The 21103-nt window shown below is 56.8% G+C and overlaps 13 protein-coding genes across 13 annotated transcripts; 9 read left to right on the top strand and 4 right to left on the bottom strand.

Annotated features, from left to right (window-relative positions):
- Positions 1-19: 19 nt before the first annotated feature.
- Positions 20-1203, top strand: FA10DRAFT_255706 (putative NAD binding Rossmann fold oxidoreductase; the record flags this gene model as incomplete). Its single annotated transcript, XM_025519780.1, has 2 exons — positions 20-801; positions 858-1203. Exons 1-2 carry the CDS (start codon positions 113-115, stop codon positions 1201-1203), a joined length of 1035 nt encoding a protein of 344 aa, XP_025375225.1. The 5' UTR covers positions 20-112.
- Positions 1204-1973: 770 nt separating this feature from the next.
- FA10DRAFT_245040 (triacylglycerol lipase) lies at positions 1974-3186 on the top strand. The gene is made up of 2 exons (XM_025519366.1): positions 1974-2634; positions 2698-3186. Exons 1-2 carry the CDS (start codon positions 2028-2030, stop codon positions 3021-3023), a joined length of 933 nt encoding a protein of 310 aa, XP_025375224.1. The 5' UTR covers positions 1974-2027; the 3' UTR covers positions 3024-3186.
- A 585-nt stretch (positions 3187-3771) lies between these two features.
- On the top strand, positions 3772-4525 carry FA10DRAFT_281511 (hypothetical protein). The gene is made up of 2 exons (XM_025523699.1): positions 3772-4101; positions 4167-4525. The coding sequence occupies exons 1-2, from the start codon at positions 3889-3891 to the stop codon at positions 4464-4466; spliced, it is 513 nt and encodes a 170-aa protein (XP_025375223.1). The 5' UTR covers positions 3772-3888; the 3' UTR covers positions 4467-4525.
- Positions 4526-4629: 104 nt separating this feature from the next.
- On the top strand, positions 4630-6301 carry FA10DRAFT_182207 (pectate lyase). Its single transcript, XM_025518308.1, has one exon. The coding sequence runs from the start codon at positions 4794-4796 to the stop codon at positions 6093-6095; it is 1302 nt and encodes a 433-aa protein (XP_025375222.1). The 5' UTR covers positions 4630-4793; the 3' UTR covers positions 6096-6301.
- FA10DRAFT_269264 (hypothetical protein) lies at positions 6017-7832 on the bottom strand. Its single transcript, XM_025522686.1, has 4 exons — positions 7123-7832; positions 6950-7064; positions 6567-6842; positions 6017-6511 (listed from the first exon to the last, which is right to left on the bottom strand). The coding sequence occupies exons 1-4, from the start codon at positions 7633-7635 to the stop codon at positions 6258-6260; spliced, it is 1158 nt and encodes a 385-aa protein (XP_025375221.1). The 5' UTR covers positions 7636-7832; the 3' UTR covers positions 6017-6257.
- Positions 7833-8272: 440 nt separating this feature from the next.
- Positions 8273-9340, top strand: FA10DRAFT_269263 (hypothetical protein). The gene is made up of 3 exons (XM_025522685.1): positions 8273-8342; positions 8414-9192; positions 9270-9340. Exon 2 carries the CDS (start codon positions 8433-8435, stop codon positions 8898-8900), a length of 468 nt encoding a protein of 155 aa, XP_025375220.1. The 5' UTR covers positions 8273-8342; positions 8414-8432; the 3' UTR covers positions 8901-9192; positions 9270-9340.
- FA10DRAFT_182081 (hypothetical protein) lies at positions 8706-11103 on the top strand. Its single transcript, XM_025518307.1, has 4 exons — positions 8706-8877; positions 8938-9120; positions 9287-10218; positions 10429-11103. Exons 2-4 carry the CDS (start codon positions 9081-9083, stop codon positions 10777-10779), a joined length of 1323 nt encoding a protein of 440 aa, XP_025375219.1. The 5' UTR covers positions 8706-8877; positions 8938-9080; the 3' UTR covers positions 10780-11103.
- On the top strand, positions 11104-12661 carry FA10DRAFT_181956 (NAD(P)-binding protein). Its single transcript, XM_025518306.1, has 3 exons — positions 11104-11922; positions 11982-12268; positions 12329-12661. The coding sequence occupies exons 1-3, from the start codon at positions 11427-11429 to the stop codon at positions 12458-12460; spliced, it is 915 nt and encodes a 304-aa protein (XP_025375218.1). The 5' UTR covers positions 11104-11426; the 3' UTR covers positions 12461-12661.
- A 71-nt stretch (positions 12662-12732) lies between these two features.
- Positions 12733-14164, top strand: FA10DRAFT_288712 (S-adenosyl-L-methionine-dependent methyltransferase; the record flags this gene model as incomplete). Its single annotated transcript, XM_025524229.1, has 4 exons — positions 12733-13438; positions 13502-13650; positions 13706-13758; positions 13816-14164. 4 exons carry the CDS (start codon positions 12733-12735, stop codon positions 14162-14164), a joined length of 1257 nt encoding a protein of 418 aa, XP_025375217.1.
- On the bottom strand, positions 13816-15598 carry FA10DRAFT_269260 (hypothetical protein). The gene has a single exon (XM_025522684.1). It carries the CDS (start codon positions 15351-15353, stop codon positions 14220-14222), a length of 1134 nt encoding a protein of 377 aa, XP_025375216.1. The 5' UTR covers positions 15354-15598; the 3' UTR covers positions 13816-14219.
- FA10DRAFT_269259 (hypothetical protein) lies at positions 15424-17208 on the top strand. The gene is made up of 2 exons (XM_025522683.1): positions 15424-15448; positions 15534-17208. The coding sequence occupies exon 2, from the start codon at positions 15895-15897 to the stop codon at positions 16741-16743; it is 849 nt and encodes a 282-aa protein (XP_025375215.1). The 5' UTR covers positions 15424-15448; positions 15534-15894; the 3' UTR covers positions 16744-17208.
- On the bottom strand, positions 16769-18015 carry FA10DRAFT_269258 (hypothetical protein). Its single transcript, XM_025522682.1, has 3 exons — positions 17490-18015; positions 17296-17426; positions 16769-17232 (listed from the first exon to the last, which is right to left on the bottom strand). The coding sequence occupies exons 1-3, from the start codon at positions 17808-17810 to the stop codon at positions 16851-16853; spliced, it is 834 nt and encodes a 277-aa protein (XP_025375214.1). The 5' UTR covers positions 17811-18015; the 3' UTR covers positions 16769-16850.
- Positions 18016-18655: 640 nt separating this feature from the next.
- FA10DRAFT_296884 (hypothetical protein) lies at positions 18656-20294 on the bottom strand (the record flags this gene model as incomplete). The annotated part of the gene is made up of 2 exons (XM_025524511.1): positions 18656-20092; positions 20158-20294. The coding sequence occupies 2 exons, from the start codon at positions 20292-20294 to the stop codon at positions 18862-18864; spliced, it is 1368 nt and encodes a 455-aa protein (XP_025375213.1). The 3' UTR covers positions 18656-18861.
- Between the last annotated feature and the right edge of the window lie 809 nt (positions 20295-21103).

The raw sequence follows: 21103 nt of genomic DNA, 5'->3' as shown, positions 1-21103 counted from the left end.
GGACTAGGGGAAGGGGAAGGAAGCATCGAAGGAAGAACATCAGTGTTTACTCCGCTCTCTTCTCTTCTACGTCGATAGACACCACCTCCTCCACGAGACTCGCCCAACAACGATGCTCAACGTCGTATGCGCAGGTCTGGGCCGGATTGGGGCCCAGCATGCCTTCAACATCGCCCATCGCACCCCAAATGCCAAGCTGCTTGCCGTGTTCGATCCGGACGAGTCGAAACAGAAGTGGGCGCAAGACAATCTACCAAAAGATGTCGTCTTTACAACGTCCTACACGGAGCTGTTGGCCATCAAGGGCGCTCAGCTCGTCTGGATCGCCACGCCAACGCCTTTCCATGCCGAGCAGATGATCGCCGCCATGGACTGCGACCTCAACGTCTTTTGCGAAAAGCCGATTTCCCTCGACATCGACAAGGCACAGGCCGTCGTAGACCATTGGCGGACCCAAAAGCCTCACCTCTATGTCACCATCGGCTTCATCAGAAGGTTCGACAGCAGATACCAGCTCGCCGCCGAGCAGCTGAAGAAGGGAGCCATCGGACGGCCATTGGTCCTGCAAACGCAGTCGTGTGACCCACGAGACCACACTGGACACTTTGTTAATCAGTACGCCCCCGTCAGCGGCGGGATTTTTGTCGATTGTGCCATTCACGACATCGACTTGACCCTCTGGCTCTTTGGCGACCATGCACAGAGAGTTAAAAAGGTCTTTGCGACAGGCTCGTCGACAGTGTTGCCAAAGCTGAAAGAGTATGGCGATTGCGACAATGTCATTGGCGTGGTCGAATTCGAGTAGGTACTCTTACTCTCAGCTGCTTCTGTGCATGATGGCACTAACGAGAGAACAGGTCCGGTGCACTTGCCCAGTACTACTGCTCTCGAACCTCTTCCTCTGGCCAGCTCTTGAGCACGCAGCTGATCGGTGACAAGGGTCGACTTACTCTTCGACCCGAAGCTCCCACTGCTCAGCTTTCGCTTTCGGATTCCGTGTCGATCGCACGCGAGGCCAGTGAAGAGAGGCCCAACTACTATGACCTCAATGGCACGGCCATGCTGTCCGAGCCAGAGACCATCGTCAGGGAGATTCTGAATGGCTCGAAGCCGGCTTTTGGCTTGGAAGACAGCGTCAGGGGTCTGCGAATCGGGCTGGCTTTGCAACAGAGCCTCCGGGAGGGACGCCATATCGAGCTGTGATTGTCGACGAGTTCTGGTGTTAGAATGAGCAATGAATAGGAAAGATGAACGGTCTGATTCGCTGTCGTCCTGCTGAGAGAGAACACATCAGTGTCGGTAACAGTACCCCGAGGCGCTGCAGATTGGCTCCTAGAGTGTCCAATAGACAAGCCTTGAAATGGTATCTATCAAGCCATGATTGCCGCCAGCCCGGGCTTGCCCGCCCTCCCCATCGATCCTCGCACGCTTTTGGGCACGTTCTCAATAGGTCTCAGACAGGTATTGAGGTTGAGGTCCGTCAGAACTGGACGATATGGCTAGGACCTCTTTCGTCGGCGCCATAGCGGTGCAATCACAGTTTCGAATTCGACCGATAAGGGTCTGCGGCTGGTCGCTTCTTCGCACCACACGCCTGTCTCAGAAGTTCCATCCTTGCTTTGACGGACCCGAGGTGCTATCTGATTGACGGGCTTCCAAGGAGGAAAGTTGAGGCACTCGGAAGAATTGTCCAAACAAGCTGACTTTAATTAGTTTGGCAGAACCGCTTCCGGCACGGATGGTTCAAAAAGCCGACGACTATCACGTCCTGGCGGAGCTTTGACATTGACATGCGTGGCAGGCGGACTAAGACACGACGTCACATGTCCGGCGGAACAATTATCCCAAGCTGCAATGAAGCTAGTTGTTAATAAAGTCGATTGTGTATTTTTCCGATGTCAGTTCACAGCCTAATTTGTCGGAGAGGGGGCTTCCTTCTGTCTCGAACTTCCCCTTCTGTACACCATCCTGCAAGCTACTTAAAGGGCGGGCAGAGCGGCAATTGCGGGTCGACAAACACCAGCCCCATGTCTCCGCTCTTCTTCTGCGTCGCTCTGCTGGCGCTTGCGCTCGCGCTCGCGCTCCAGGTGTCGGCGGCGGCGACCGGCGCTTCCTTTCAAAAGGTCAGGGGAATCGCACCGACAACCTCGACCGAGCAGCCCACTGCCGACTTGCCGTTCCTGCTCGAGACATACACGCTCGCGGCGGCCTTCTGCCAGCAGACGTACTGCAACGACTCAAAGGCCGGCCTTGCAGTTGCCGACGGCGTCTTGCTCAACACGACTGGCGACGGCAATGTGGTGCAAAGGGTCAATGTATACCACTCTTCCTCCTTGGGCATCGTCGTCGCGTACGAAGGGACCAATCCCGACTCGCTGATCTCCGTCGCCTACGACGTAGACTTTCCCCTGACGCTCGCTGATCCAAGCCTCAAGGTGCCGCTGGATGTACTGGTGGACCAAGGCTTCCAAAATGCCTTCTTGCTGAGCGCACAGACAGTGAAAGGCTTCATCGATGGCGCAATGTCGCGCTACCCAAACACCAACCTCACCATCGTTGGCCACAGTCTAGGCGCATCTCAAGCAGCGATTGCCGCCGTGGCGTTCCGCGACCACGTCTCGAAGGTGGTAACCTGTGAGTGGCGCCACACATGCATGACTGTGCTCTCCTGACATCTTCTGTTCGCCCTCGCTTCAGTCGGCCAGCCTCGCGTGGGCAATCCCTCCTTTGCCAACTTTGTCGACCAGACTTTTGGACCCGCTAAGCTCAACTACGTGGTCAACGGGCAGGACTTTGTGCCCCACGTGCCGCCACGGATCGTTGGCTACCAGCACTTCTCCGGCCAGATCTGGATCAACCCGGCCAACTCGACCGGGTGGAAGTACTATCCCGGCCAGGAAAACAGCCAGGGCGCCAACACGGCCACGCCGCAGTTCAACTTCGACGACCATCAGGGTGTGTACTTCCACACCCAGATTGGCGCCTTTTCGGGCCATTGTCCAGCAACGTCAGGAAAGGACTAAAGCCGGCTTCGCGAGCCCGAAGACGTTGCGTGATGCTAGACTTCCCTTCGGTGTTGCTGGCCAAGTCGAAGCAGATGACGTCTAAGACACAGAAGAACAAATAGGATTAAAGGACTGTATGATCTTGCATATCGACAAGTAACAATCGTATCTGATATTCGTTGCAGCAGTGTTGGGGTTGCTACGCATGCGTGGGCCCGGCCCGTGTGTCGATGCTGCACAAGGGACTGAAGATTCGGAAGTGGCGGCCCTGCAGACCCTGCTGAAGTCGCACGGCCAATCAAGAACAGAGGATGTGGCCTGAGACGAAGTTTGGCGTGGCCTGAGATGAAAGTTGGGAGCGCCGAAATGATCTTGACGATCTGAGTTTGAGGACGCATTCATGCGGATGCAATTACGTCCGCAATCACGGCGAGGATGACGATTGGCGAGGTCCCAGATTGAGTAAGCTGTGATGCAGCGATGGTCAGCTGCAGTCGAAGGCCCAGACTTCTTTCTTTGTTTCTCTACCGGAGAAGAAGCGACGAAATAGATGACACCGTGGTTACATTCCGGCGGTACAGTACAGTACAGTACAGTACATAATTCCAATAGAATCGTATAGTGCGCTGCCGCGTTGCCGCTCGTCTTTACTCGGCCTTTCGACGCGCACTTCGAATTTACCGCCTCGGAAGTCCGGTACAGTACAGTAATACAGTACATGGATGCACGGAATCGCGGGACCCGTTCAGGCACGATTGTGGGAACACTTCGTCAGAATTCGCGCGCTCTCGGCACCGAGAGCACGGCCATACCAGTCCAGACTTTATAAAAGCACAGGATCGCAGCGTGACTTCGTCTCTCCTCACCAGACAACTCTCCCACAATGCTCGTCAACAACGCCATCGTCGCCCTCTCTTCGCTCGCCGCTCTTACGCTCGCAGCACCCACCCAGATCGAGGTGGAGAAGCGAGCGACGTCGTTCTCTGGCTACCTGCATGCCACCCGGCTGCACGGCTCTCCTGCCTTTAACAAGACGCTCGAGTACAACAACGACGGTAATCTGGGAGTCAGCAACCCCAACAACGGGTTCAACTACGTGAGTTACTCAAAAAAACACGACGATGCAAAGTAGAGCAGATAGCTGACACGCGGTGTTTTCAGTTCCCATCTTCCAAGGACCCCAGCCGTGGAACGCTGTCCATCACCGGTCCATACTGCTTGACAGCATCCAAGGCCACCGGCAACTCGGTCCTGACGGAGCAATACTGCAACGATACCGAGGAGCAGCTCTTCACCGCCAACGACCAGGGCAACTACGTGGTGCTCTCCCTCCGTGGTGACGGCAGCAGCAAGCACCCTTCGCGTCCGTACCTGACCGTCAAGTCAAACAACGATGTCGAGGTGACGAGCACGTCGGCGGGGCAGAACAACATTCATCTCGTCATGTACAAGCTGGGATGATGTCGCTTTCGTTAAATGTATTCTGTATGGTGGTCTTCTGATCAGGGTGAATCGCGCGCACCGCCAGCTCGATGAAAAGCATGCCATGTGGGAGGCACATTGGTTCTGACTGTTTGTCATGCAGAGTGGTAGCTGGTGCGCTAGAGAAGCGCACTCTACTACACGTGCTACAAATGAGCACTTCCCCCACCACCATGTCGTCTCCCCCACGCTCCCTTAGCGGGATCTTTGCGAGAAGCTTTCTTAAAAATGGGCTTCTAGAAGCAGTGATTACGACGCCCGTCTCCAGCGTCCTGCTCCTGCTTGTGGCCTGTGAGCTCCTTCATCATGCTGGCCCATCTCCTTCTGCCTCTGCTTGCTCTTTCATCCGGCCACGCCCTCTCCCTGACCAAGCGTGCAACGCCGGCGACGTACTATGTCTCACCGTCGGGCACTGACAGTGCTGCCGGCAGCAAAAGCGCACCGTGGGGCTCCATCGCACACGCCCAGACGGTGGCTCAGCCTGGCGACACCATCTACCTGCGCGGCGGCAAATACACCTACTCGGCGGCCACAAAACGTTGCGCAAGCCTGACCGATACCGTCAGCGGTGTTGTGCTAAACAAAGCCGGTCAGAGCGGCCAGCCGATTCACTACTGGGCTTATCCGGGCGAGACACCCGTGCTCGACTTTTCTGCCATCAAAGACGATTGCCGAGTCAAGGGCGTGGAGGTCACGGCTGACTGGCTCCATCTCAGGGGCCTCGAGATTACGGGGGCGCCGCAGCAGTCCGACAACCACGAGAATCACGAATCGTGGGGTCTGTGGATCAAGAGCAGCCACGGCGTGTACGAGCAGCTGAATCTGCACAACAACATGGGTCCAGGCCTGTTCATTCAGGATGGTGGCTACAACACGGTCCTCAACTGCGATTCGCACGACAACTACGATCCATACTCGTCCAATGGAGCCGGGCAGAGTGCCGATGGCTTTGGCGCGCACATCAGCGCAGGACACCCTGACAATGTGTTTCGCGGCTGCCGTGCCTGGGCCAACTCCGACGATGGCTTCGACCTCATCAATGCCTACTCGCCGGTGCTGATCGAGTCCTCTTGGGCTTGGAACCATGGCTACCTGCCAGGCACAAAGACGCCGCTAGCCGCTGGCAACGGCAACGGCATCAAGTATGTGTCCAATGCCGCCAAGCACACGGTCCGCCTCTCTGTCGCTTTCGACAACAAGGCTTCAGGCTTCTACGCCAACCACCACCCAATCGTGAATGACTTCTTTGACAACACCGCTTTCGGCAACGGGCACGACTTTGACATGACCGGATTCGCCTCCGACGGCAGTGTCAAAGTCCTCGGCAAGCTGCGCAACAACCTGTCGACAGCAGCAAATAACAAGCTCATCATCGACGGCGCCGACTCGGCCTCCAACTCCTGGGAGCGGAGCCAGATTCCCAGCGAGGCCGACTTTGTGGATACATCGCACAGCGGCTGGGACGCTGCACGCCAGTCTGACGGCAGCCTGCCAAAGCTGACGCACTACCATTTGCGACCGACAAGCGCGCTCGTGGACGCTGGTGTGGACGTCGGCCTGCCGTACAACGGCAAGGCGCCCGATCTCGGTGCATTTGAGACATGGTGAGGAGCTTATGAATGTCTCGGCGTAGCAAAGGACCGCTTCCTGTTCTATCTTCGTAGTTGGAAATCAAAGTACTGTACTGTACATTGCCCCATGGACTACACAGCGCTCTCAGGCCCAAGTCGGATCCTGAGCGCAGAAAAGGCAGCCCGCAGCCGATTGGCGCTATTGCGGCGACAGTCTTTCAAGCACTGCCGCCATCGTGGCGCGCGTCTCCTCGTGCCCCCAGTCGGGAAACCAGGGCCGCCACGGGCAGAAGGCATCGTCGCTCTGGATAAGCTCATAGATGTCCCGAGGAGCAGCCACGCGTGCCGCCACGAGTCGTGATCGAAACTGCTGCGCCGCCATGGCATATGGTGCATCTGCCTCGCTCAGGCGCTCACCAAAAGTTGGGTCGTCCGAGTCGCGGAGCTTGTCAACTGCAAGAGGGCCTAGTCAGTGCAATCCGTCTGCCATCGTCTATAAAAAACGCACGCTGGGCCCACAGAGGCAGCAGCCACGGCTGAGTATAAAGAATCGGTGCGCCCAGGACGAGCTGCTTGAGCTTGTTGGGCGACGCCAGCCAAGCTTCGAGGCCACGGCACCGGTTCTCGTCACTCGCACGCATGTCGCTGTAGACACCCGCCTCGTTGCAGGCTACTCTCGCCTGCATGGCCTGGCTGTATGCGCCCATACCTAGCGCCGCTCGGCTGATGGTATCTTTGAAGTAATCGAGGGGATCATCGGTAGCCGGATAGCCCTGGAATGACTCTAAGGGCCAAGAGAGGTCCGCTTTAGTTCCTAGCGCACGATCTACTTTTGGACCTTCTGATATGCTTCTGCGCGTTGTGCAGCAATCTCCATCGAAGCAAACTTACGGAAGAGGCAAGCATCGCCAACGTCCAGCGTGATAGAAGCCATCGATTTGCATGTGCTTAGACTCTCAAAAAACGATGCTGTCGGCCGGTAGTCGCCGCGCCATCCAAAGTGTGTCTGTATATTTGAGGTGAGCCATGGCCACTGCCAGCGGTTCAGCGAGACCGTCACTCACAAGCTTGTCGCACTTTGCCAGACACCGCCCAAGTCTGTCAAGTGTCGCGTCAAATGCAGCCAGATCAGGCATGGTCGTTGTGTTCCCGCAATCTTCCTGCATGATCCGCTCGAACTCCTCCTCCATCTGGTCCATGGCCAGCATCCGGCTCTCGTCTAGGGTTCGTCGAACGTCTATGTTGAGCGTGGCGATGCAGCGGGCAGCCGTACTGCCCGGTTGCAGTGCCTCACTGAGTTGGATCAGAAGGTCCATCGAATCGTAATCGTCATGTATATCGAGTACAACATTGGTCCAGAGCATGGGTGTGGCAATGCGGCGCCATCGTCGGCACACCCACGCCATCCCCATGAGCGGGTGCACGCTCTCGTGCCGGTCCGCCAGGATCTGCCACTGCTCACCGGGCTGCCTAGCGCGTATCCTCACCCCAGCTCCATTTGTGGGAGCAGTCTCCGCTTCTCGAGCAACATGCCAGGCCACCAGCGACCAGACTTCGTCAGGCAGGGCCAGGGCCATGGTGGGGGGGTCGGAAGGGCTCAAATTGTCTTCTATGCGGACCAATCGTCTGCACGGACTCACGTGACACGTACCTGCGTTTCGGCTCCACCTGCATCGCTTCTACCTGCATATGCAAAGTGGCCTTCGCAACAGCACCGAGAGGGCCCACGTCTGAAATCTGTGGCCTGTGAGCCGCGGGTCCACGGTTCCTGAATCGGATTCAAAGTAAGTGAAGCAGGCTGCCTGCCCCAACGACGCGACGGGAACGCAATGCAGGGACCTCGTGGTCGCGCGTCTGAGCAGGACCTGACTTGGGCTTGGCAAGCCACAAGCAGCCCTCCTCAGAGGAGCAGTGCAGAAGTGTTATCTTGCGCTTTCGGTTCGAGACTCGTCTTAGGAGACCAGGAAAAGAGATGGTTATGCCTGGGAGCTCAACAGATCATGCTGGCGGCGTTTGGTCAGCATGTGGGCTACCATGTGTTGCGTTCGCAAGGAATGCAACAAAACTGCTGTATGTCGCACTAGTCATAGGCAGCCAGTAAATTAAAAGATACTTTTCTCTGCATCGGTCCTTGCAGAAAAGGGCCCACAAGGACGTTTTCTGGCCCGAGATAGCATTTGCAAGCCTGTTGCTGGTGAACAGCATGCTAGACAGGTCCCGAGCCACAGTCTCAAGCAGCCTGCATTGGACCCTCCAGTCGTGTGCATCCTTCGACCATGCTACTGTGAGGAACCGGTCTAGTCTTGGGCTAATGCCTTTTAAGCAGGACATGTTTTTTTATTCGTAGACCCCTAGACACGCCTCTTCACCCATCATGAAGCGCTCTCTTACCTTTCTTCTCCTCTCTGCCGCAGCCGCGCGCGCTGACGGCTTCCGCCAATATCTCACCCTCCTCACGCAGGTGCCCTCCGTTGAGGCGCGTGCCTTCTCCACAGCAGGTGTCATTACCACAACGAAGCAATACAATGCCGGCCCACAGACAATCACTCGCACGGTCGCCGTGGACGATCCTCTCCCAACAGTCGTGTACTACTGCAACGCGATGGACACCATCTGTGAGAACACAAAGCGCAAGATCACCGGCAACCAGGTGACGTGGAACTACGATGGCGCAGACAAAGACACCACAGGCTCTACCCGTCGTCGCAGCGATGTGTGCTCCGATGTCTTCACCCAAGCCTGCCTGGCCAAGTACGGCTGCGACACCCGCTACGAGATTCCGCAAGACTGGCCTACGACGTGTGATAAAGCTCCTCCAGGTGAGGGAGAAATCAGGCTTTGAACGGTGCTGCGAATCGCGCTGAGGCTTTTCCTCCCAGCCGCCTTTATCGAAGGCGGCAACGGCGCCGCAGTCATGTGCGCCTCGTACCGGCAGCAGTCTCTGCAAGGACGTCTGCTCGCCCAAGTGGCCAATCTCTACGTGAGTGCAAGAGCCCCGATGCCGGACTGTGCTATCGATTGAATGCTGATCGGATCTCTTGTATCTCCTCCTTTCTCTCTTTGTGCGTACGATTATCGTCAACACCAATACCCCTTCTCTCACAGGCCGGTGATGGTATGAAGTACGCCACTGAGTGAGTCAGGATCTTGACTCTCCCCTCATCCCTGACTCTGACCTCGGCTGCTATCCTCTGTCTACTTGAAAACTCAGCGGAAGACTTCATCCAGTCGTGGTCTCGCTCGATTACAGCGCGCATGCCTCGAGCGAGTACGGCAAAGTGCTGGCTGGAGGGGCTACACTGAACAAAAACAACGCAAAGGCAAGCACGACGATTACCGGACGGGCTCCAGGCAAGACGACAACCTCGGGTGCCTACACCTATACGACGCGAGAGTACGTCGGCAACAACCAGTATGCAAGCTGCAGCGCGTCATCTTCGTCCAGCGATGGCTGCTCCAATGGCAATGTGGCACGGAGCCTGCAGACAGCGGCCGTTGCGAACACCGGAGAAGGCGCTACCAGTCGTCCTACAGTCACCCTTCCACCTCCACGACTGCAACGCTACGACCAGCGCGACAACCTTCAGCCCCGAGCCACCGCGTCATGCTCCCGAAAGTCGGACAAAGACCGCTCAAAAGACAAGGCGCGCACAGCTAGGCGCGCCGTGGATTCAGCAAAGGACCTCATCGACGGCTTCGACGATGCCGAGGACATTGCGCAGGCGATCAAGGATGCCGCCCGACTGGGTCTCGCGGGGGCCCTCGCCGCTGCCGCGGCCGCCGATCTGCTCTCCGATGACGACGACAGCTCTGGCAATCGCGACGACGTGTATGCAGATGCTTCCTCTGCACTCTCGGCGGCGGCACCCATGCGCACTTATAGCGACTCTGATGTGCAAGAAGCGTACACAGACTTATCGGTGGCAGCCACAGAAGCCAGTTCGGCTGCGGACATTGCCAGCACGTACCTGCCGAGCAAACCGACCGCAACGACGACGTCCACTACGGCAAAACCGACTACAGCGCCAACGACGACGACCACTGCCAAGCCATCAACGCAGCCGACTAGCAAGGCAACCACATCCTCGACGAGCACGGCACCGCAGCCAACGTATGCACCGCCAAGTGGCGGCTGCTACGGCGAGGGGGACAAGGCCAGGGTAAAGGTCAAGTCGCTCAACGTCTGGCTTGGCTACAGTTCCACGAATGACCCCAAGAAGCTGGACCGATACTCGCTTCTGCATCTCCACGAGGCTGGACAGGGTACCAACTACCTCGCTGGCGCCATCTCGCCCGGCCATCCTTGGGGTCTTTTCCAGGCTGCGTGCCCGGGAGTCGAGGGACTATTTGGGATCAGCAACGACAACCAGAACCCGGTGTGGAATCCGCTGTGCTCCGGCGACCAGGAGCTTCGTGCGTACTTCAACACCCGTCGCGCCCACACCATCCTCGCCAAGGGCTCCAAGGGCTTTGCGCCGCTTTTTCTCTTTGGTGACCGCGCTTCGCAGATCGACAAGGTCTACCCGTGCATCAACAAGGACGCCGTTGGTGACGACTTTAAAATCATCTCAGACGAGCTCATCTTCGACCACGCCTACCAGACCCAGACCCGCCGTGGGCTCAATGACACTCTCGATGATGGCATCTTCGAGGGTATTGAAGGTCTCGTCAATGTGGCCTCGCCGCTTGTAGGACAAGACATCTTCTTGCATCCGCTCTGAGCGGCGATTCCTCTTTTGCGAAATGGGCGAGCGAAGACACAGCGTCGAGAAGCTCCTTGTTCAGGAAGATATGTCCACAACAAGCCAAGCTGGACAACGGAAGAGGCTCATGCGATGGATCCGTGTGCGGCGGGCGCAGTGGCAAAGCTTGTTTGAATTGTGGCTCGAGTGCGCTAAGCAGAATCAATATCGTGCGGTTATTTACGGCGGCGAAAAGCCAGAGAGTGGCTGTCTTGGGCTTGCCTTTTGCGCGGGATGATGCAGATGGATGTCTCTGCCTATGCCAAGACAGATGCTGACAGATGGGATGATCTCGTTCCGTGACAACTTTATCTCGTGGAATCGGGATAGAAGATTACCGTCTATTTTTAGCGTCGACGAGCATCAGCTGACGCGTTTTCGCGCCATTCGAGATCGGGCCAAGCAGAAGCAGTCTTGGCACGGCTTTAAGAAAGCTGTAGAGACAACCAGAGAAGGAGAGAAGCTGGAGAAGTCGAGCTACACATCAGCTGACGCGCCAGAGTCTCGTGTCAAGCAGGGGTGTTCTTCTCACGGCGCAGGTGAGGCTCTGAGAGGATACTCACGGCCATTAAAAGGGTCGAGTCGAGGCAACGTGGTGTTGTGACATCCCAAGCAAGGCCGACACAATGGTGAAGCGCGTTCTGGTACTCCTCTCAACGGGCAAGCAGGGCAGATGCGTAGTCGAAACGCTGTCCGGACGCCATTTTCAGGTGATAGCACTCGCACGCACCGCGCAAGGGCCCGTCGCTCAGCAGCTGGCCTCGCTGCCAAACGTGTCGTTGCTCGAGGGCGATATCGGGACTGAGGAATCAGCCAACAGCGTGCTTGTCCGCGCTTCAGCCGATGGCCCTCTCAATGGCGTTGTGCTCATTCAGCGCGACGAATACGCCGTGAAAGACGGCGAGGTCGAAGAGGCCAAGCGCGTCGTCGAGCAGGTCAAGAAGCACCACGTTGGCCACATCGTCTACCTCGGAATGGATATGAGCACAACAAAAGAAACAACGATCCCATACGTCGAGAACAAGCGCCGTGTGGATGCGCTCATACGAGAGAGTGCCTCTGGCGAGAATGCATACAAGTGGACGATCCTCAGGCCTTCAACCTTCTTTGAAAATCTGACTGGTGAGCAGCATCCTTGCACTCCCGAGTCGCGACGTCTGCTCACCGCAGACTCTCTCCAGATGATCCATCCCAGGCCGGTTTCATGATCACGCTATGCACAAAGTTGATCCGAAAGCCAGCGCCATGGGTCAGCACCCGGGACACGGCCCACTTTGCTGCCGCAAGCCTCGAGAGTCCCGGCACTTTTCACGGCAAAACCATTCCTTTAGCCGGCGACTTGGTAGACCGCCAACGGTTCGAGGAAGAATGGCTGCGTGCGGGCTTGCCTAAAAGAATCCTCGATGAGGTTCCAGAGAGCGCCGTCATCCAGGCTCTCGAGGGTACACTGACTTACGGGCTAATCGAGGTAAGCTCGGGTGAATTGGCGAAGCATGCGAACAGGTTATTGAGCAAGCCCACACTGCAGTTTCTTAATTCGACAAACGCCGAAGTCGACATTGCCCACGTGCGGGCCATTCATCCGCAGGTGGTCGACCTTCGAGCGTTTCTGGAGGCCAACAAGGACGTCCTCGCCGCCTCGCTCAACAACAAGCAGTGAACGCAATCTCTGCACTGTCTGACACTCGTCTGAAATGAGAACACAGTGGGTTCAATGCATAGAGTACAGTACAGACGCGACACCTAGCGGCCTTCCTTGTAATCTAATATACGGCACTTGACGAGTCGATGCCCTTGTTTCGGTGATTCTGCGGATCTCGCTTTTTAGTATAAATCGACTCAAATTTCCCGTTCGCCAATCGGACTGCACGGAAAGCGTGTGGAGCGCATCCGCACCTCCAGCTCCAAAAGGAAAGAAAGGGGCAAGTAAACATGGCATGGAAGAAAGCCGAGCTACTCGCCGCTCTGAAGGAGCTGCGGGATCGGACCGATGAGCTCATGGGCCTGCTCGATCAACAGGAAGATGGCGTCGACGTCGCTCCCGAGAGCAGCTGGTCGTTTCCCTACACTCCGGAGAGTGGCTCGTGCACTGCGTCGTTCCGAATCGCCTCGGAGACGGCCCTTCGTGCGCTTCTCAATCCAGTGCAGTACGTGTTCGAATGCCTTACGGGCGGCAGCGAGACAAAGGCCCTCGTGGCGCTCGTCCAGAGCGGCGCTCCCGACCAATTGGGCAAGCAGGAGACGTTGTCAATCGACGAGCTCGCGTCACGCTGCAAGGCGGTGCCAGATCGCCTGCGGGCCGTGATCAGAATCAGTGCAAGATTGGGTATCCTGCAGGAGACGAAGCCTCTCTCCGACGTCTGGACGCACACGCCCCACTCCCTGGTTCTTCGCAAGGACAGCTCCGCGCCTATTTGGGCCATGACGAGCTGGTCCCAGGCTTTCGTCACAAAGATCATGGACAAGGTCCCGGACCTGGTTTCACAGGAGAATGCCGGCAAGACGGGCGTGGAGCTGGCCTGTGGAAAGGCTTCTGTATTCGAGATCCTTTCCGAGCCGCAAAATGCCGATCTGTCGACCTACTTTAATCTCACCATGAAGGCATCCAGCCCGTTCATGGCAGGCGGTGTCGCGGATGGTGCGTGCACAAGGCAGGCCATCTGAATATGGATTACACGCTCACAGCGGCTTCATCGCACAGACTACCCGTGGGAGCAGTTTGGTCGGGACGCCACCGTTGTGGATGTTGGAGGGGGTATAGGGTCGCAAATGATCGTCGTTGCCAAGAAGCACCCCAAGATGCAATTCGTCGTCCAAGACCTCGAACACGTCTGTCAAGGAGGAAGGAAGGTGGGTGAAGACTCTTAATCTCTTGGCGCACGTCTCTAATTTTGGAAAGATGTAGTTCTGGCAGACGCAGATGCCGGACGACATGTCACGACGGGTGCATTTCCAAGCGTGAGTGAAGCTCTGCTATTCGTCATCATCTCTAAGCTAGACATAGTCGCTCGTTAGCCACGACTTCTACACGCCCCAGCCTGTGGAGCTCCCTAACAACCTACGGCCCAGTGTCTATTGGATGCGCTGGATTATTCACGATTGGGACGATGACAAGGCCATCAAGATCCTCCAGGCGCTTCGACACAGCGTCCAGCCGGGCGCCAAGCTTCTTCTGGGCGAGTTTGTCGTCACGGAGCATCTGAGCAAGGTGGCCGCCCAGTGGATGCTCTCGATGCTCCTCTACGGGGGCACCGAGAGAACTGAGCATGAATATGGGGTGCTCCTGGCCGCGTCTGGCTGGAAGATAACCAAGCTGTACAAGACCCGGTCGCCTCTGGACATTATCGAATGCGAGGCCATCTAAGGCAGGTACTGTAAGGGTTAGGGCTCCTCTACTTTCCGCGCGTGCGACCGGATGCCTACATCTTTGACGACGGCTTTGCCGGTGGCGGCAGAGGTCGCAAAAGGCACGACTGGCTCATCGTCGCTGCCAGGGTTAGCGACCCGTCGCCGCGCTCCTGCCAGACCCGTGCCGTGTTGAAGGAACGGTGACCCTTGGCAGTCAACGTCTTGATCTCGCGGTAGAACCAGCTGCCCTGGGCATCGAGGTCCTCGTCCATGTGGAAGCGCAAGGAGAAGTCGAGCGCGTGGGCCTGGGCCTTTGGCAGTGGCGTTCTGGAGAGGACCAGGGGCGTGATGGGAAGAAAGGCGTCCATGGCGAAGAGGAGGAAGCATGCCGAGGCCGTCTGCAGAGTTGGGGGCAGCAGCATGCCCTCGCTGTGCGGCTTGGTTGACTCCTTTGCCTCGGGAGGCTCTTTGGCGTGGAACCAGTCCATGACGACGCGTTGGGGGATCGAAAGGTGGTCCTGAGTGGTCTTGGCCTTTGGGAAGAAACCCTCGATGGTCTGGTAGTTGAAGCCGTGTCGGGGATGTTTGAGGTCAATGCAATGCGTCGCCTCTCCAAACAGCATGGCGTGCAGCTTGCGTGGCTTGGCAGGAAGCAACCCCGTCTTGACATCCTCGTCTAGCTGGTCGTGGAGCATTTTGAGGTTCGAGTGATGCTCGGGGTGGGGATCTGGCTGCACATCGAGAGAGACAACGTCGGGCAGTTCCTTGTCCCGGCCGCCATCTTTGTCGTCGGCCGAACCAGCAGATCTCCGCACGCAGTCGAGCGTCAGCGTCATGCATGCTCTCTTGGCCCCCTTGACTGTTTGAAAGGCGGTCACTTGGCGCGTCTTGAAGGTGCGGGTATCGCGCAATCTTGTCACCTTGAGCTCCAGGTCGACGTTGCCGGTCGTGGGCCCCAGGTAGTTGCCCAGAACAGAGTAGGGGTGGAAGTAGACGGCGTCTTCGACTGTCTGCAGGGCTGCGTTCATCGAAAGGGAGAGCGCGAAACCACCATATGACAGCGGCACGCCTTCGCGCATGGGCAGGGGCGGGTAGTAGGACACAAAGCTGTCGGCGTCAGTTCCTGGACGCAGGCCCAGGACGTAATTCATCGACGCTCCGCGAATCACGTCCCCGACATCGTTGCCTCTCTTTGTCGAGGCCATGCTGTGCGTCGAACGTAGCTGGACGATGAGCCAGTGCTCAGCAAGGCAAGGCAGAGGAAGGCGTCATGAACAAACAAGCGTGCGATTCGAGGGAGGTAAGCTAGCCTCTCTGGGCCTTCACGCTTCTGTCACGTCATTAATTAAAAGTGCCGTATACCGACGCCTGATTCGGCCGAAAAGATCGAGCCTCGACGCCCGCAATGACGATCTACTTACAAAGTGAAAGATGTCTGGCAAGAATCAACTGTCCCGCAGCTCGCATGAGCACGTAGACACCAGCAAGGCTTACGACAGCCCGTCGAGCTGAGGCTATGTGCTGAGTTCCGAAAGCCGAGAAAAACTTCATGCTACCATTTTCAGGCTCTTGTTTCTCCAGGTGAGCAAATGCAATGTGGAAAAATATCCGACGGAGCGCTTCAGATCTCGCAAAGTGGGCGCCCGCTGAGCTTTGGAGATTTTGACATAAATATAACCCCGCGGTGCTTAGCAATGGCCAAGGCCTCGCCGCACGCAGCAGAATCCTCTCCGGAGCGCACGAGAAATGACGAGATCAAGCACTCAGATAGCAGAAGATCGGATGCGAGCCATCACCAGCGCGTTGGCGATCTTCTTCATCCTCACCAGCTCGTTCCACTTTTTCCGCATGCTCTTGCCAGACGTCCTTGGCCCTCAGTCACACTTTGTTCAGACGCATCTCGTACACAGCCCTCCGCTGTCCTCGATCCGGCTCCCAGGTGGCCAGCTGCACATCGACGAGTCATACCCGAAGCGGCCTGTTCTGATCTACGGTCTCCATTTGCTGCCTGGCTTTCTCTGGCTTGCACTCGCGCCCTTCCAATTCAACTATCGCCTTCGTAACAAGCAGCGCGCTCTGCATCGGGCTTCCGGCTATGTCTTCTTCTCTCTTTCGGCGCTGCTAGCTCTCTCCGGCTTTACCATGATCGCAGTTCGCTTCAGCTACTCGCACCCAGACCGCTGGACGCTCCTGTTCGGCCTCCTTCCGACATTCGATGTCGCGCTCACCATTTTGGGCGTTCTTTTCGCATTTCCGCTCGTCCTAGCGCTACGAGGAGCACTGAAGCGCAACTTTGACCTGCACCGCCTCTGGGTGATTGTGCATGTGGGCGTGGGCCTCACAATTCCCTACCAGCGTGTCTTCATGTACACGCAGTTCTCTCTGTCCAACATCCTGTCGAGATGGGCACCCGATCTTTTTGAGAGAGTGGTCGGGCTCCCGTCGGAATGGGCACGGCAGCACAGGACTGCCATCGGCGAGAGGGAGCTTGCCGCATTCGCTATCACGGGCTATCTGGGCATGCTTGCTGCCTCTGCGACCACTGCATTTGTTCTCCATCCGATAATGACGTCCAAGAGGGCAAAGTCGGTGTAGACAGTCAACTCGTGCCCGCGCAGCAAATGCAAAATAGGGTTTCGTCATTCCAGAAATACTAAGTCTTTGATCACAACATACAGTAGCCTCGGAAATCATGTGTGGGATCATCTCTGCTTCTTGGTCTTGGTCGAGCTAGCTTCATGCTCGAACACAGAAGCCCAGTACGACATGAACCAAGCACCAGGTCCTCCCAGCAGCGAGAAGACACTGGCACGTGCCGGCTTATCTCCCCTTGAGCCAAGCTTCTCGTTGTGCAATGCAGTCGCAGCGCCCACTGCAACAACAATCGCAACCATATCCGCGAGAAGAAACCTTGCTCCTTCGTTGAACTCTGCCGCGAGGGTCGGACGGAGTCGCAGAGGGAGATGAGGAATGCCGAGTGTCTTGGAGAGCAGTGGCGACATGAGGGCAGGGCTTTTCTCCATCCCCGCTACCTCCTTTGCGTAGGGCAGATCGTAGTCGAGGAGGGCTTGGAGAATGCCCACCCTTTGTTGTCGCGGCTCATGCTTCAGCCAAATGAGCCAACAAGGTTGAATCTTGCTCACTCACCACCACAGGACGCCAGCAAAGATGGCAAGACTGCGCAAGAGTGACACATAGGGCCTGTACGATGGATTGGCCTCCTTGCCGCGGGCCTGCGCAGTCGCTTGAACGACTGGAAGGAGGAGAACGGGAAAGAGCTAGCACATCCCTGAATGAGCTTGCAGGCTTTCACAGAGACAGCCGCTCTCGACTCTGCTCACCTGAAAGGCGAAGTTGCCCCATATCCAAATGGGGTGGGCCGCATTGATTGCAAAGGTAGGGAGCAGGACCGGGACAGTGGCGGCCAATGAGATCGCAATCGCAGGTGCGACGATGCGCGGCGCCGCCTCTGCTCCTGAAGAGGCTTGTCTCTTTAGGACATTCCAGAAATAGGGCAACCAGACGATGTTCAGCGTCACCCCAATGGTTATAAGCTGGCCGACAGCAATGAGGCCGATGGCAAGAGCAACGTGTCCTGGTCCCTGCTGCGCTCCGAGGATAAGCATCAGTGCCTGGACGGGCAGGTAAATGCTTGCAAACATCACTCCGATCTAGACGGGAGGCTTCAGTTGTTGCCATGCCTGCCAATCTCAACAACCACACACCGATTTTCCCAGCAGGGTCTGAGCGATGTTGTTGAAGGCGGCGAAAAGAGCGCAAAAGAGACCATCCACGGCGGAGCCAAGTGGAATGTTGTTGCCGAACGCAACAAAGTAGGGCCCCCTGTGATGGATGGCGCATTCACTCAGGCTGTCCTGGAACATGGGGCTTGCAAAGAAGTGGGCAGTAAGGGCCACAGTTGCAAGCCCTGTCAGTGCCGGGGCGATGACCTTCAGAGGCGGCATGGCGAAACGCGATCCTTCCTGCCTTGTGCACGTCGAGCGGTTCTTTGATGTCGCTGAGCCACGATCGTACTTTGATTGGACCTTCTCATACGCGTTTGATCTACGGTTTATATCTCACCCGGAAACCGGAAGACGGAAATTCCGGATCGGCACCGAGTCGAGGCTCCCGAGCTCGAGCCGAAAGTAGCAGCTGAGCAGCAGCTCGACGCTCAGTGCTCTGCTCACGGGAAGACTTTTTCACAGTTGTGACGGGCGGAGCATCTCTTTCACAACCGGTGACTTGGCTTTTCCGTCACCTTAGCCAGAAATATAGCTTTGTCAAACAGAGGGTCTCCGAAGAGCTGTTTGAGCGTCAGGGAGGGCATCGTTGGCTTAACTGGTTCAAGCAGCCTCCGCACCGTCAATCTTATTGGTACAGCTCGAGACAGCAAGGCTGCTGGCACCTTGGCCGCACATCACCAGGCAGAAATGATATAGTAGCAGAGAAAAAGAAAGTTGTGTGTACAGTCTGAGTAATGAACGTGGGAGGGTCCGATCAAGTACGGCCCGTGGGAACTGTGGGCGCTGTCACAGGCGCAAGGGGAGAAAGGAGCGAAGGCAGCAAGAGCTCTGCAGGTTGGGCTTTTACGGAAGTGAGAGGGTTGGCTGGCTGGCTTTTTTTCACCGTCAATATCTGTTGAAGCGAACAGAGCGTCCGCGTCACATGCGCGCAGGAACAGGGGGCTTTGCGGTCGCATGGGGCCCTGTTTTATTTTTCTGACAGGGGCGTTTCAGCCGAGTCCTGTGGATAGACGTGCGGCTGCTGCTGCAATCTGGCCTCTTTGCGACACATCAACTTGACCAGGAATACGGGCCACTTTTTGCGTTGAGCCATTTCGATGCCCAATTCGCGGATGTGACGGCGCCGCGATGCAACGCTGTAGTCAGCAGATGTGTCCATGTACAGCTTCAATGCCTGCAATTCGTGTTGTGGTAGCTGACGAGCGAGAGCGTCCGTCTTGTCTTGTCGAAAGTCGAAGGATGTGCCTACGATCTTGAAGATGCGTGCGAGCGGGCATAGCTGGCGCGCATGCCAGTCGGCGTCGGTCCACTTGAGCTTGACGTGCCACGGAATGCGACGCTCTTTGTTGTTGGCTCTGGCCCAGTCTTCAATTGTGACGCGACCTGGGGCCCCTGCGACTGCATGCACACAGCCGCTCGTTCCAGCCGCCAAGTGTGCCAGTGTTCGATCGACAACAACGTCCACTGGCACCTCGTCAATGGTAGATGTGCGTGCCGGGTCTGTGCAGCGTGTAGCAAAGAGCATCGAACGTCCTGGATGCAAGACAAACGCGGTCGCGCAAGCAGTAGTTGGCGTCGAAGTGGCCGTAGAGAAGCCGGGGAAGGGATACTGCTGGGCAGGACCAATGACCGAGGGCCGCACAATCAAGAGCTTGCCCAGAACGCCACGTTGCGAGGCGAAAAAGAGCAACAAGCGCTCAGTCAGGTGCTTTGCATACGCGTACGCCCAGGGATAGTTGTGTGCTTCAAATTCGGCCGTCGACCCGTTCTTTTGCACGTCTTGCCAGGCGTTGGGAGCTGCGAAAAAGGGATTCTCATCCTTGATCAGAGGGTAGATTTGTTCCTTGATCTGTACGTCGCTGCAAGACGCGTCTTGGGTCCAGAGGTGTGCATTGGCGTAGGCGGTGGAGATGAAAACAAAACGCTCCAATTTGCGGCTGGAAAAGGCTAGTCGAGCAAGCCAAACACTTGGCGCAATGACCGAGTAAGACAGCTCGCGCAATTTCATGCGCAAGTGAATTGTCGAGGCGGCATGGATGAAGAAGTGGACTGACTCGCGCAGAAGCTGAACATCACTGTCCGACAGTCCAAAGTCGATCGAGGTCATGTCACCGTCGAGGACCGTGATGCGGGGATCCTGCACCAAGGCAGTGGCCTGCAGCTCTGGCAAGAGCTTGGCCCATTTCGATGCAGCACCTCTGATGGCGAGTCGCTTCCGCACTTAGTCTCTGTCTCAGAGCCCGGATTTGGAGTCTAGACTCACTTTGCTCCACCTCGACAGAGCACGAACACACGCTCCGGACGCGACTGGCTCAGGAGGCGCAATAGAAGCGCCGACCCGACAAAGCCAGTCGTGCCCGTGAGAAAGAGCGTTTTGCCGTTGTACGCCTCCCACACCATGAAGAATGCTTGCGTCGGTGAATGGACGAAGTGGCCTGATTTCTGGACGTGAAGTAGACCTGGCATGGGTCTGGCAACGGTGACTTGAAACTATATACCGTCATTCGATTCACTGTCCGTTTCCGTTTGCGGCTATCCGCTCATCCGAGAAGCACACCTTTGCGATCTACCATCACGACACCGTGCAAGTAAAATGTAAAGGGCATGGATGGATTCTCCTTTCCAATGGCGCACGTAGACAGAGCCTGCGTCCTTCCACGAAGAAGAACGTCGTTCAAAGAAACCTCTTATGAATTCCGAATCCGGGAGACGAGAGCCAATGTCAACCGGAGGTGCATGAAGGATCTGAAGCGGAGATGCAGGGTTCTCAACAGGGTCCCGACACATGCATCTCTGTCGCGATCGCCGCTAACACAGAGGACCATTGCTCACAAGTTACCCATGATCACGTCAGTTTGATGATTGAGGACTCAGCACGTCTTTGAGGTGGGCGAAAATTCCAGACATGACACGAGCGACGTCTCTGCCCGAGCTGACCAGATCTGCATGCGAACATGCACATGTTCTGGCGCTTAGATTGATGGTCTTGCACGCATAGATGTCATTAGCTCGGCGACCAAGGGTGCAGATGAAGAACATTCCCTTCTGCATATGTTTGCCTGTTCTCTCGAAACGCTGGCTGGATTACTTACCCCCGATGTTGCAATTCTCGCTTTGCAGCGGTCCCGTGTGCCGCCTCTTGCCCGATGAAAGAATTGGCATTCGTCAGCTGGAACGATGACGCCATCTACAGATACCGATCACTCATG

Source organism: Acaromyces ingoldii (assembly GCF_003144295.1).
Source record: "Acaromyces ingoldii strain MCA 4198 unplaced genomic scaffold FA10scaffold_6, whole genome shotgun sequence".
NCBI lineage: Eukaryota > Fungi > Basidiomycota > Exobasidiomycetes > Exobasidiales > Cryptobasidiaceae > Acaromyces > Acaromyces ingoldii.
The sequence above is the reverse complement of the archived record's forward strand: the minus strand, read 5'-3'. Positions and strand labels throughout refer to the sequence as shown.